The sequence below is a fragment of the Urocitellus parryii genome, chromosome 2 (genome assembly GCF_045843805.1).
Source record: "Urocitellus parryii isolate mUroPar1 chromosome 2, mUroPar1.hap1, whole genome shotgun sequence".
In the NCBI taxonomy this organism is placed as follows: domain Eukaryota; kingdom Metazoa; phylum Chordata; class Mammalia; order Rodentia; family Sciuridae; genus Urocitellus; species Urocitellus parryii.
Genome location: NC_135532.1, coordinates 112,843,251 through 112,855,902, shown reverse-complemented (window position 1 = coordinate 112,855,902; position 12,652 = coordinate 112,843,251). Strand labels below are relative to the sequence as shown.

General features: G+C 49.3%; 1 protein-coding gene across 1 annotated transcript in view; it reads right to left on the bottom strand.

The window, feature by feature from the left end:
• Positions 1 to 12,652, bottom strand: part of Rarres1 (retinoic acid receptor responder 1) — a 40,635-nt gene that overhangs the window by 12,446 nt on the left and 15,537 nt on the right. Inside the window, exon 2 of the mRNA XM_026392925.2 lies at positions 18 to 80. Coding sequence (XP_026248710.1) covers positions 18 to 80 — 63 coding nt within the window. The remainder of the gene's footprint in view (positions 1 to 17; positions 81 to 12,652) is intronic.

Here is a 12,652-nt window from a genome sequence, read left to right as displayed (position 1 = left end):
CTGATCTGGCCGCTTACCTGCAGGTGGTAGGACTCTGTGCTAAACACCAGGTTGATGTGATAGCCCCTCCGTGGATCCACCTGAAATACAGAAATCATCTTAGCATTGTGGGGGCTCCGCTGAGCCTCATGACCAAGAACTGCACTCTCAGGGTGGCATGGCGTGCAGATGGTGACAGTTATACCTGAAGAAAACATTTTTATTGCTGAATTTTTTTACAAACTGTTTTTGCTACCCAGTTTGCTAGTTTGACACTCACACAGTGAGAGGCAGAAAAGGGACACAGTATGTTCATCTGGAAGCTGACTTTGTAAGAGCAGCTAGACAGGCACTGGACGGGTACAGGGAGCTGTGCTGAATTCCTCCACCCACCGATAGTCAGAGCTCCCTGCCTGGGCTGCTGGGGCCTCAGAAAGACTAGGACTCTCCCTCGTGCCAATCTCAGTCACATGGACACAGTAAACGTGTAAGGACATGTTTTCAGGAGGTGACAGGTGAAGAGATGGGTAGTCTAGGAGCCACTTAGGAGATGCCTTCAAGCACCTCCTAAAGGAAGGCAAGGACACCTGTGGGCAAGGAAGGTCCATGGCTGGGGGTGAGATGGCCTGGACAACACTGGGAATGGCCACATGTGACTATGACTCTGCTGTAGTTTGGATCTCGCATGTCTCCCAAAGATCCATATATTGAAGGGTTGGTCCCCAGAGAGGTGCCCTTGGGAGATTAGGGCCTAGTGGGAGGTCTTCTGGTTATGGGGGGCTCTCTTCCTCTCTGCTCCCTGGCCATTCTCATTCCTACTATGATGTGCTGCCCCAGCACAGGCTATAAAGCAACAGGGCCAGCAGATTGTAGACTAGAATCTTCCAAACCATGAGCCCAAATAAACCTTCCTTCTCCATAAGGTGATCATCTCGGGCATTTTTCATAGCCACAGAAAGCTGCTAGGCACTGTTCTTACAGGCAGGTAAGTGTCTGGGCTTTTGAAATGCATCTTTAGCCTTTTTAAACTTCTGAGTATTGAGTCCAATGCCAACTTTTTGGTAGTATCCATCCCCATATTGTTGGGGCAGTTTCAGCTACTTAAAAACTATATTGTCTGCCATTATTTTTTATTTAAGACAGCAAAGTGGTCATTCAGCTAAGTGTTCTTTTTCTATAGAAGGGAACTCTCTGCTCCATGGAGCTGCAGTTATTTCATACAGTCTTGATTAAATTAGACTCTGTAAAACATCATTTTTTTTAATCTGACCCAGGAATACAATAACCAAACAGGGCTGTCTTATAAATAGAACAGGTATCATGACTTCCACCTAAAGATTGTTTTAAAACACTGGGAAACGGCAGAGAAGGGAGGGATAAGGTTCAGTGGCAGCTATTCACATAGAAAATATTCAGACGTGTATGTATATCACTGCAGTTGCTGGGAGGGAGGACAGGACCCAAGAGCTGGGCACTAGAACAGGGTGCCTGGGCTCATTCCCATCTTCACTCTTGGTATGAGGTGAAGCACCGACCTTGGTTCATAAAACACATGTTCTAGTCTCTTCACTCGCTCCAATCCCCCTGCTGTGCCAGGCACTGAGGAGATGCAGAGAAACCAAGCCTCCTGTCAGCCTTCCCTAGTAGGCCTGCAGCTAGAGTGGACACAGACAGGTGGACAGCAGCAGGCCAGGCTGGCGGTGTGACTGATGAGCAGGGCAAGGCCCTGCCTGGTGCAGTGGGTGTGCTCAGGAAGCGTTTGGCTGGCCATAGCCAAGCAGGGGAGGGAGCGAGGACTGGGCTGGCACCTGGACAAGGAGGCTGGAGAATGCCAGGCATGGGTACGGAGGGCAAGGTGGCACTTGAGATGGTGAGGCTGGAAAGGGCCTTTGAGGCTTTTTTTTAATTTATTTTTTAGTTATAGGTGGACACAATATATTTATATGTGGTAGCTGAGGATCGAAGCCAGCGCCTCATGCATGCAAGGCGAGCGCTTTACCTCTGGGCCACAACCCCAGCACCTGGAGCCTCACTTTTTAATGAGGACTTGGAACTGGGTCCCAAGCCCATGGGAGCTGCATTGAATAGCCACAGTACACAGGGTATTGTGACCAGTGGGATGAGGCATAAATGTCAGCCAAGGTAGGTCAATGTGTGGTCTCTATTTTTATTAAAATCTGTGGTCCCGAAGACACTAGGAGAACCGTGCTGGACACCTGAGTGGTCCAAGCTTGGGGATAAGAGGAGCAGTGAGAGACTCCCCTTGGGTTGCTTTACTTTGCCTGCCCCTGCAACACCCCATGAACAGGTGCTGGACCAAGCTGCAGGGGCAGGGCCTCTTCAGGGAAGATGCCTCAACACCCACCAAAGGGGAAGAACCCAGAACAGTGGGTTTGAGCCTGACACCCAGCCACACTGGTCCCACACGCACCGATGCTCACAGCTGGCAGTTCTCAGGCTCGTCCTCAGCTCCTGGGCCTCAGAGGCTTGCTGCACACCCAAGCTTTCCCAGCCCTGCCTTGTCCCTGCACGGGAGGGGTGCTACCTTCCTGTTCCAGCTGGGAGTGAGACCATGCTGATGGAGACGTTGGACAGTTTCTCTCTGGTGTGGGGTCGCTTATGCATGAGAATGTGCGGGAGGATGCAGTGTATGTAAAAGCAGGCAGAACTGTGAAGGCGGCACGGGACTGGGATGGCACGCAGTTCCCCAGGGAAGGTGCATGGGATGGGAGGAGTCAGCCCACACTTACTGCACACAAGGCTGCTCACCAGTGTCTCTCATTCTCAAGATAGTTGTTCATATTGGAAAGAGAACTGAAGATGTCATGTAGCTTGGCAGTTCTTTTGAAACCCATGGAGGCAAAGTGGAGTCTCTGGGACTATTCTTTGTAGGGAAAGAAGCAACTGGGTTAACCTGGGCCAAGGCAGTATGGAGTCTGTCTTTTTTAAATTGTAGATGGACACAATACCTTTTGTTATTTTTTTAATGTGGTGCTGAGGATCTAACTATGTCCTTTTGAAATGCTATTTTCTTGGCTGATTTGATTTCCTTGTTTTAGTTCAACACTCCACAACAAGTCTCCACATTTCATCCAAAATAGGATTTTTGTATTTTTTGGCTCTACTTTATCCAGATGCAGTCCTTTTATCTCCCCCAAAGGCCTCCCCTCCCTTCCTCAGAGTTACAAGTTCCTGGGGCCTGCAAGGACTTGGTACCAGGCAGGGCCACCTATGTCTGCACATGGTGTCTCAGGCTCCTTGGCTTTAGGACTGGGCGTCTCTTTGCTCTTATTCAAAATACTCCATGCACCCCAGGGTTTACCAGTGTACACCTTACTCCAAGCACTGTGCCCCCTACTCCAAGCACTGTGCCAGGTGCAGGAAGTACCATGGGCAGAGCAGTACCACCTGCCCTTCGATCTAGGGAAGGCCAGAGTGGCCACTGCAGAGCTGACTGTGGCTGGCCATGGGCCATGAAGGGATAACCAGTGTGGGAGGCCAACCTTACGGGTGACTGAGTTACACTCCCCAGCTGGGTGCTCAGGTGCTCAGTCACAGAAATGGGTGTGTCTTGCTACAGCCCCATGGGTGAAGCTATGCTCACCTGTTCCTTTGTAATATAACCCCTTTGCCCTGTTTAGGATAGAATCTTCCATGGAAGTGCCTTGTGTGTTGCTGAGGGCCATTGCCAAGTAGGTATGACGCATCGATATTTCCTTGCCAGCGTACCCCATATTAAATGGACTTGCCTTGGAAATTTGCTGTGACCTTGCATGTGTGTTTGAGAAAGATGACCCTGCTCAAGGTGATCGAGGGTGGATCCAGGTTTGAGGAAGTATTCTGCAGGTTTGAGGAAGTATCCCGGTCCTTGGGTTTAGGGCGTTCCCAGTTTAAGACAATAGGGGTTTTAGGGAAGTTGGAGGTTGAAGATTATTGCTGCTGGGATTAGGGTGTTCCTGCTATTTGTTCCCGTTGAGTTCTCGTAGTTCTCCTGAGATCAAAATGGGATTTGGGAAAAAGCCTCGTGGAGTAGATGAATTGTGCGGGCAGATGGAGATTTCCCCTGAACCTGTGTGGAGGCCGCTGTGAGTTCGGGAATAAAGAATTGCTGTTTGAATCTACAAGGTGTGTGGTGGCTCGTGATTTCAGTGCCAAGCCCAGACATCGGCAGTGTGTGTCCCCTTCTCTTACTGTACCCTTGGGTGTGGCCTACCCAGGTGTCAGTCAACCTGCTGACAGTGGACATCATGAAGATAGACTCAGCCCCCTGAAACCTGACCCCTTGCCTCATTTGAATAGCTTCTCCTCAATAAAAGGGGTCAGCATGTGCTCTTGCTCTCTCTCTCTTTCTGCGGACCCTTAAGGTCAGAGGAGCCGTCATAGCAACCCCAAAGAAAAAGGTATTTGTGTCTCTTGTGTGGTTATTTAGTGCAGCCCAGTTAGCCCAGTTTAACTAGAGTGACCCCTGAGCCTTTTAGTCTCGAGAACACAAACCCGGCAAACCAGAGGATTGATTAGGGCAGGGACCAGGGAGGTGCCAATGTAGTTGAACTCTAAGGAGTTGATTTTGGGGCTGGGGCAGCTGCTAAACCATTCCACACTGAAGGAACAGGGCTGATGTCCCCGAGGAGCCGCAGTGGGGCCAGTAGCCAGAAGGTCTGGAGCTGGCAGGTGGGGAGAGGCTGACCAGGTGGGAGGGACTGTGTCCTGAAGGAAAAGGAAGGCTGTGGCCTAGAAAGAAGGACTTTGAATAGATCCTCTTGCTGGAGCATGGAGGAGTGATGCTGGAGTGAAGAGGTGTCCAGAGGGGGTGTGGATAGAGTAGAAAGCTAGGTGGGGGGGGGGCAGGTGAGGGGCAGGACCGTGAGCCAAGGTGGGACAGTAGAAATGGACAGAGTGCGTGGCAGACAGATGGGACCCATTAGCAGGTAAATAGTGAGGGCTGGGGTGTGGCTTGGTGGTGGAGCACTTTCCTAGCACATGCAGGGCCCTGAGCCCCATTCCCAGCACCTTGCACGCACATACAAAAGGAGGAGGTCAAAAGTGAAGTTATGTGCAATTGTGCACCGTGTAACAACGTTCTGGCCAGCGAGTATCACACATGCTGGGATAGTGCTGCAGAGTGATCGTGGAGCTGAAAAATCCCTCCAACTGGGACATGGTACCCAGGTGTTTGTGGTGAGGTGGTGTGACAGACCCGCTCCATGGCAGGGCGTGGTGGGGATGCCCAACCTGCTGGTTTAGTGCCTGCTGTGCTTCATCATCATCTCTGAATGTGCTGCTCCCACTCATGAAAGTCGGCCATGTCATGGCCACAGCCTCCACGACTCCTGCTTATGCATCTCTCGATCACATCAAGAAGACACACGGAGCCATCACCTTACACCATCTAAGTCTGCGCCAGGATACTGTGATGTTCACACAGTGACAAAGTGGCCCAGTGCTCAGAACATATCCCCAGTGTCAAGTGACATGACTGTAAATCAAGATCAGAAATAACAAAGTGCTATGTGTCAATGATTAAGATGTCATTAATATCAGGGACAGAGCAACAGCAAGCACCCTCCTGGGCCAATGCCAAGGCCTGTCCCAAACTCCACATGAGGGGTGCTTGCCTTCAATGCTCAGAAATGCTGCTGAAACAGAGATCATAGGGACACAGAACAGAGCAGCAGTGTAGTGTCACTGTGCAACTACTGGACTGGCAGAGAGGCCGGGCCTCAGGGCTCCCTGCCCTCACCCGCTGCTGGGGCTGTCTGCACACCTGGCCAGGTAGAGCCTACGTGGGCACACCTGCAATGCAGAACTCCCACTCTAGGCCACATCCAGAGAATTAGGATGCCAGCGTGCCAGGGTGTATGGTTTGGATGTGAGGTATCCCCCAAAAGCTCATGTGTGAGATGATGTAAAGTATACATTTTGTTTCTAGAGACTGGAGTCTCTCTCTGCTTCCTGATCATCGTGTGAGCTGCTTCCCTCTGCCACATTCTTCTGCCATGATCTACTTCACCTCAAGCCCCAAGGAATGGAGCTGGCCTTCTATAGACTGAGACCTCTGAAACCGTGAGCCCCTAAATAAACCTTTCTTCCTTTATAGTTGTTCTGGTCTGGTCTTTTAGTCACAGCAGCAGAAAAGCTGACTAAAAACAGGGCCTGCCTCCCATGAGGTGTTCTGCTGGCAGCAGGGCCCGCCTGCATCCACCCTGGGGCCTGGGCCGCTAAAATGGAGAGCTGAGCAGCTGAGGCAACAAACCAGCATGTGCACAGCGACTCAAGTCAGTCCTGAAAACAGCAAAGTTTGTGCACATGTCACGGAACCAATACTACTAAGCAAAGCGCACCCGGAGCATGGTACCCGGCAACATGGCAGGAGGCCGCACTGCCAGCTGGGGGCAGGGGACCCACGTGCAAGGGAGCAAACTCCCACTCGAGAGAGGAGCCTCCATGGGCCAAAAACGGTGATGGGCCCTGAACCCAGAATTTAGCTTCTGGCACCAGCAAGCTCAGAACCAGACCTTTAGAAAGCTGCAAAGTCACTTGAGAACCATGAATCCAGTCCAGAGGAACTTGGCGTGGCTGACCCACCAGAGCTTCCAAGCCTTCTCCTCTGTTTTCCCTCTTAATTGTGACTAGTTTTGAGGTCATGGTAATCTCCTTGCCATGTGGGGGTTTTGAACCTGGAAGTGGGCTCCCAGGTGGAGCCAGCTGACCTTCGCCTCACCTGGTGGCCATCCACTGTGACCTGAATCAGTTTGCAACAGTCGCAAGGTACAAAGTGAGCCTATTATGTTCAAGGCCATCTTTTAGAAGAAGCATTTTTGAGGAGCTGGATCCCCACAGGGCAGTGGAGAAACCAGCCCCCAAATTCTTGAGGCAGGGAATGGCTATGGTGGGAAACACAACTGTGATGCCTGGCACCTACACCACCCAGTAGGTCCACCTGCACACAGGTGAGCAAGCCAGAGGCCAGGCACACTATCCTAGTCTTTTCCAGAATGATCCTCCACTTGAGAAAAAGTCCAAACACAAAGCAAGTGGCCATGTGACGGCATGACCTGGAGGAGATCATTAACAGGCTTGTCATTGTGTGCAAAGGGTTGTGTGCGGTAGCTCAGTGCTAAGTGCCCTCAGTCAGGGACCACACTGACAAGGTTCACGATTCTAACCCAGGTTGTGTTTTGTTTACTTTAGATTTCTCAATTTGGGGTCCCATTGGCCAACCAGAGGAGTGCTCCACAGCACACCCCCAGGGCGAGCACCCTCAACCCCCTGGCAGTCCTTCCACACCCCTCCCCCACACAGGTGCTGTAGGCCAGGTTTGGCTGGACCTGCCATCAGGTAGGCTGGGAGGAGCCAGGCCCCTTTCAAAGCCCTGTTTGAGAAAGTGTCTATGGAACTTGGCCTCTAAGGACTGGGTTCATCACTCAGGGTTGGTGCTATTTCTTGGTAAAAGAGAAATGCTCCTCATGTCCTTATCAAGTCAGTAGCAAGCACCCCACCAGCCACTGCAGAGTCATCATGAACGACCATCCTGAGAACCTCTCCATGCATGGCTCTACGTGTAGAGGGATCTGTGGCTACATGGACGTGTTCTGCTGTCCCATGCCTCACCTGACATGGTGTGGTGCCCATGTATTCGTTCCTATAAAGCCCTTTGAGGTAGGTATTACTGTTAACCCCCTTTTAAGGGTGAAGAAAATGAGATTCTTGCCCCAAAATACAGAACTGCCCAAAGGCCCAGAGCTAGTCCATAGCCAAGACTGTCTTCAGAGCGGCAGCCCTTCCTGCCTACAGCAGAGACTGTGCATATGGCCCAGCAATCCCGGCCTAAGGAAAGGCAGAAAGAAAGCTGCTGCTTGCCCCCGTGGGTTGGGGCTGTGCTTAGAACCAGGCTCCTTGGACAAGACCCCCACCGCCTTCTGGGAACACCACAGTCAGGAAGGGCTGTGTATCCGTTTACTAGGGCTGTCATAACAAAGTACCATAAACAGATGGCTTAAAACAACACACATGTTCTCCGAGTTCTGGAGGCCAGGCTTCCAGTATTCAGGGTCACGGGGCCTGGCTCCCTCTGAGACTCCCACTGGACTCCTGCCTCTTCTGGTTTCGGACAGTGGCTCCTAATCCTGGTGTTCTTTGGGCTGCAGCTGCATCTCTCTGATCTCTGTGTCAGCCTGTAAGTGTTGTTCTTCCCTGTGTCTGTATCTTCACGTGGCCTTTTCATAAGTACACCAGTCATTGGATTTAGAGCCCACGCTAATGCAGTGACCTCATGTAACTTGATTTCATTGCAGAGACTCTCTTTATGCCCACAAGCACTGAGGTTGCCACTTTAAGTTTCTTTTTGGAAGACACAATCCATTAGAGATGGAAGTAAGATGCCCTGAGGCTAGAGAAGGAGCCCCTGGGTGCAGACCCTTTCAGACAGGTTATAAATGGAAGAAGACCCTGTGCTGTGGGGAGTCTCCAGAAAGGACCAGGATGAGACAAGCCAGGAGAAGCAGAGCATGCGTGACGAATAGGGGTGACAGCCCAGCTTGGGGACATCAGCAGGTGAGTGCAGGCAAACCTGGGTTGAGATGACAGTGGGGGTGGGGACCAGAGGGTCTCAAACTAGGGTGTGCAGCAGAATGTGCTAGAGGGCTTGCTAAAGCAGCGCAGGCCCTCCCCCAGAGTGCCGATTCGGGGGTCTGGGGTCGGGTGCACAGCCTCCATTTCATTAAGCTCCAGGGGAGGCTGCGGCCCCAGGGATGGCATGAGAACATCTCTCTAGCTGCTGAGTGGAGCCTGACATCCTGGGGACAGCGGGAAGTGGAACAGCTCCCAGAACATCACTAGAACACAGCTGAGCCACTAAGTGGGAAACTGAGAACAAGAGGGTCAGTCCTCTCCAAAGGCTGAGTTGCCATCGGCACCCTGTGAAAGGAAAAGCAGCCCAAAGTTGGTTGACACAGGCGCCTGGAGCTTCAGTCAGGTACAGCCCTCAGAAGGGCAGCAGGTAGGTCTGCCCTCGGCTTCAGCAGCACTGCTGATGGGCCCTGGCCACTTGGCACCTGGGCTTTTTTGAGAAGAAACTTTTGAAGAAAGCAGTCTGGGCTAAAATAATTTTTGAAAGAACATTATTCCTTGCTTCTTGATGCACAAACGGGTACTTTGCTACACATCGGCCCTCTTTATCTTCAGGGCACATTCCAAGACCCCCAGTAGATGCCTGAAATGGTGAAGAATAACAAACCCTATATTTACTACATTTTCTCCTATTAATAAATGCCGGGCTGGGGATAAAGCTCAGTTGGTAGAGTGCTTGCCTCACATGCACAAGGCCCTGGGTTCAGTCTTCAGCACCATAAAAATAAATGAATAAATAGACAAGTAAATATTGCCTATCTGTGAAACTTTAATTTATAAATTAGGCACAGTAAGAGATTAATAACTGGTGGTTGATCTTAGTTGTTAACTATATTGAGCAGTACATCCCTGGGTATGTCTCTGTGGGTCTTTCTAGACATGACTGGCATGTGGATCAGCAAACAGAGTTGGAAAGGCCCACCATGAATGTGAGTGGCACCATCTAAGGGCTGGGGGCTCAGTTAGAACAAAGAGCAAAGGAGGGGATGCTCACACACGCACATGTCAGATTCTCTTTGAAGGAATAGGTGTTTGCTGCTACCATCGCCCATGGACATCCACTCCAGGTTCTTCCGTCTGGGACACAGCCTCTCACCAATGACTCTCCAGTGGCTCCTAAGCCTTCAGCCTCTGGCTGGGGCTGCATCCATGGCTCCCCCTTCTTCAGAGGTACCACATCTTTGGACCAAACACAGCTGGTTTCTCCCAGCCTGGCAGACAGCCTTTGAGGGACTTTGAGAGCCTCTAACTGTGGGCACCATCTAAAATTTGCCCATTATAAATATAATATATTGTTTTTGTGACTTGGGAAAATGCTGAATAACTAATAATAGAACAATTGTAACAATATACTGTACTAAGAGTTTGCACTTTGGCGTCATTAAGTAATACAAGTCACTTGAATACATCACTGTGACAGCTGATCTGATAGCTGGGAGAGCTACATGACTCACAGGTGGTCACGTACACAGTGTGGACATGCTGCACAACAGGATGGTCCATACAGAGAAAGACAGCACGAGATTTCATTATGCTCTTCCGGATGAATGGCACGATTTAAAACTTGTGAACTGTTCATTTCTGGAACTTTCCATTTAACGTTTATTGCAATTGTATGGATAATAAACCACAGGAAGACAAACCACCGAGTGGGAGAATCTGCTACATAATGATGCCTGTGTGTACATCAAGGAGTCAAAATTGCATGTTCTAATAGCAGCCCTACAAATTCGTCTTTTTTAAAATGTTTATCATAAAACACAAAACTGTCTTCATTCTTATGGATCAAAGATTTTTCTCCACCATGTGTCTGAACTATCTTTACATTAGGCACTATCCAAGATAGGATGAATAAATACCTATTCTCCCCTAAAACCACACTTTACAACCCAGCTCCCCCTTTCAACTCACTCAGAACACAGACACTTGAATGATGTGCTAGGGAAGCCAGGGTGGGCCTTCCCTTGGGGGCCGTAAAACATCACTGACCCCCAGTCTCCAGAGTCAGGATCCTCTGGAAGCTCATCTTCAGAAAGGAGGGAGCCCCATGCTTTAGGGAAACATTCCTTCTTTTTCCTCCCTGTGCTGGTCCCTTCCCGTTGTCTTGTGACAACTTTAAACTTCACATTTCCATGCTGAAGGGTGGGTAGTGAGGGCCAGTCTATGTTAAGAGCTCACAAGGGATTCTAATCTCCCCCGCACACACCCTGAAATCCAGGGGTCAAACACAGTTTCTAAATGTCCCCTCCAGCCTACATATTTGGTAAAAGAACAAATATCATGCTATTCCAGTAAAGGCGAACTTTTTCATTTTATAAGGTTACTATATGAGTCAGGCTCAGTTGGAGACAAACAACTCATTTGTGAATAAAAATTACTGTTCTGTTCTTAGGTTCTGTACAGATAGAGCATTCAGTCTATTGCATTAGAACCTGGAATTACCTTATTAGTTTTCCTTCTTTCAGGCAAGGCCAGAAAAGCAAATACAGCTTTTGTTACAAAAGTCAGGCCAGGCCTGATCCATTGGGCCCAGGGAGATCTCTTCATGTGGACACTTCCTACCAGCTGAAGAGCTGTGGAGAGAATGGATACTGTGTGAACCCTGCCTGGCCAAGTCTGGGGTGAGTTCTTGGGCTCCAGAAGGGAGCTGGCGGGGGGCAACTGTGGAAAGAGCTGCAATAAGACAGGTGACCTGCCACCTCCCCTCCTACGGGGAATGAGGGGACCTGTCACATCTCCTTCTCTTTGTGCCCCATGGTAGCAACACCCTTCCACTACTGTTCCTGCATCTAACAAATATTTAACATGCGTCTCTAGCAGGGACCAGGCTAGTGCAAGGGAGGATCCAGATGTGAGGGCTGGCTCCACCCAGTCTGGGAGAGGCAGCCACACCCACAGAGTGGAAATTAAGTCAAGAGCTAGGACAAAGCAACCTGGGGCCAGGTAACAAGGCACAGGTAGAGGGCAGCCTTGGATGTGAGGGTACCAAAGCCTCAGAGACCAGCCAGCAAGAGTGGGAGCAATAGCAGCCATGATCGGCAGCTTGGGAAGTCGATGCCCAAGGCAGAGGTCAGAGCCCTCATCAGGTGAATAAGGCCCCTACAGATGGCCATATCCTGCAAAGGAGCTGAAATCACACACTGGAGAAAAGACAGTCTTGAAAAAAATACTAATGGTGCTGGAAAAATGGGTTATCCATAGGTAGGAGAATGAGACTAGACCCTTCACTCTCATTCTACAGAAAAATCAACTCACATGAATCAAAGACCTGGGAATTAGACCAGAAACCATGCAGCTCCTAAAGGAAAACAACAGGCATTGCAGCACACAGGCACAGGAAATGTCCTTCTCAATAGGACCCCTAAAGCCCAGGAAATAATGCCAAGAGTTAATAAATGGGACAGCATCAAACTAAAAAGCTTCTGCACAGCAAAGGAAACAATTAGGAATATGAAGAAAATTACAACAGAATGGAGAAAACTGCTAACTGCTCTTCTGACAGAGGGTTAATATCTAGAATATGTAAAGAACTCAAAAAGGAAATTCCTATGTACATATACCAATACACCATAGTGAATCTCACCATCATATATCCACAAGACTGGGATCCTAATTAGAATAAGGTCCACTCCATGCTTGTATAAACATGACAAAATTTTATACTCTATCATGTATAACTAAAGAACAAAATCTTTACACCGAAAAAAAATCAAACAACCCAATTAATAAATGGGCAAATTAATTAAACAGGTACTTCTCAAAATACAAATGACCAACAAATTTTTATGAAAAAATGTTCAACATCATTAGCAATTAAGGAAATGGAAATCAATAGTACATGGATTTCATCTTAAACCAGTCAGAATGGCAGCAATAAAGAATACAAATAATAACAAATGCTGGAGAGAACGTGGAGAAAAAGGAACACTTTTACACTCACTGTTGGTTGTTGTAAATTAGTACAACCACAGTGGAAATCAGTATGGAGGTTCCTCAAAAAGACCAGGAATGGAACGACCATGTGACTCAGATATCAGTATTTATC